The sequence below is a fragment of the Octodon degus genome, unplaced genomic scaffold (genome assembly GCF_000260255.1).
Source record: "Octodon degus isolate 3935 unplaced genomic scaffold, OctDeg1.0 scaffold00146, whole genome shotgun sequence".
NCBI lineage: Eukaryota > Metazoa > Chordata > Mammalia > Rodentia > Octodontidae > Octodon > Octodon degus.
In genome coordinates, this window is record NW_004524722.1 from 606772 (window position 1) to 608139 (window position 1368).

The 1368-nt window shown below is 38.1% G+C and overlaps 1 protein-coding gene across 5 annotated transcripts in view; it reads right to left on the bottom strand.

The window, feature by feature from the left end:
* The window catches only part of LOC101572733 (N-acetylated-alpha-linked acidic dipeptidase 2), an 87560-nt gene that overhangs the window by 38186 nt on the left and 48006 nt on the right, over nucleotides 1-1368 (bottom strand). For all 5 annotated transcript variants that reach the window (XM_004641913.2, XM_023702153.1, XM_023702154.1 and 2 more), the window contains one exon: nucleotides 1163-1226. In XM_004641913.2, coding sequence (XP_004641970.1) covers nucleotides 1163-1226 — 64 coding nt within the window. The remainder of the gene's footprint in view (nucleotides 1-1162; nucleotides 1227-1368) is intronic.

Here is a 1368-nt window from a genome sequence, read left to right on the forward strand (position 1 = left end):
AAAAAAAAAATAAAAAATAAACCAAGAACAACTCCCACAAAAGAAAACAGGACCGAGATGGTTCTGTGGGAAGGGAAAAGGCTGCAGTGTGTACCCAGGACTGACGGAAGAGGAGGAAGCCTTTGCTGACTGTGGCGCAAGCTGGAAGAGCAGCCAGCCCATCACCCTGGGCGGCCTCTCAGGGGAGCTCTGGCAGGGGAAGAGGTAAAGCTACAGGGACCCTCCTTATTCTCTGATTCACATCCACAGAGTCCATCAAGATGCTAGCATAAGGTCAGGGAGATAGCTCAGTAGAATAAGTACTTGTCTGGCAAGCACAAGGACCTGGGTTCAATCCCCGGTACCACCAAAAAAACCTAAACAAGCAAAAAAAAAAAAAAAGATGCTAGCATAACGCACTGCCATTCATGTAGAAACCAACAAAATTCATGACAACTGGGACTAGGGATGAAGCTCAGCAGCACAACACCTGCTGGCCAAGCACAAAGTCCTGAATTCAATTCTCAGTACCTCCCCACACACATACACACACACAAAAAAAAAAAAAAAAAAAAAAAAAAAAAAGTAGATTTCACTGGGTGTGATGGAGCATGCCTGTAATCCCAGAGGCTGAGGCAGGAGGATCATTGAGAGTTTGAGACCAGCCTGGGCTACAAAGTGAGCTCAAGGCCAGCCTGAACTATATGGTGAAAGCCTGTCTCAAAAAGCCAAAAACAAAAATTTTTACTGGATGTGGACTTCAAATTCAATCAATAAAGACAGAAAATTGTTTTTAATAATTTTTTTAAAAAACATTTTAATACAAGAAATATTCTCGATAAAATATTCTATAAACCATTTCCTGTGAAGTACTTCAGCCAAAGTCCTTTAGCATCCTTATAGGAAAAATGTGTTGATATTAGAATATTAACCAAGAGTGGCAAATGGTGACTATGACAATTAGGTGCAATAATGTAGTTGTGAATCATATTGATTGATGATTCAGTACTCTTCCTGGGTAAGATGGAACATTAAGAGACTACTGAGGAAATCTCATGAGAACAGAATATGGGAAATATTTAACAAGTTGGAATTTATAGATTTAAAAGGCTAGTGTATTGCTTCATAATTATAAACACAAGTTACTTGAGATAAAATTTACTATTTTGAAATAAAATATTACCTTCTATAGACGAATCTGAGTTGATATAAGCAATACTTCTCTCTTGAAGTACTTTGGCATTTTCCTACGGTTGAAGCAAAGTTGTTACATCATTCACAATATTTGCTATTGTGAAAATATGAACAAAATGACTAAAAATCATTTTGTAAAGCAGCAATCTCAGATACCTTCACAAATCAAATACCTGTGCCTGTCCGTAACCACAA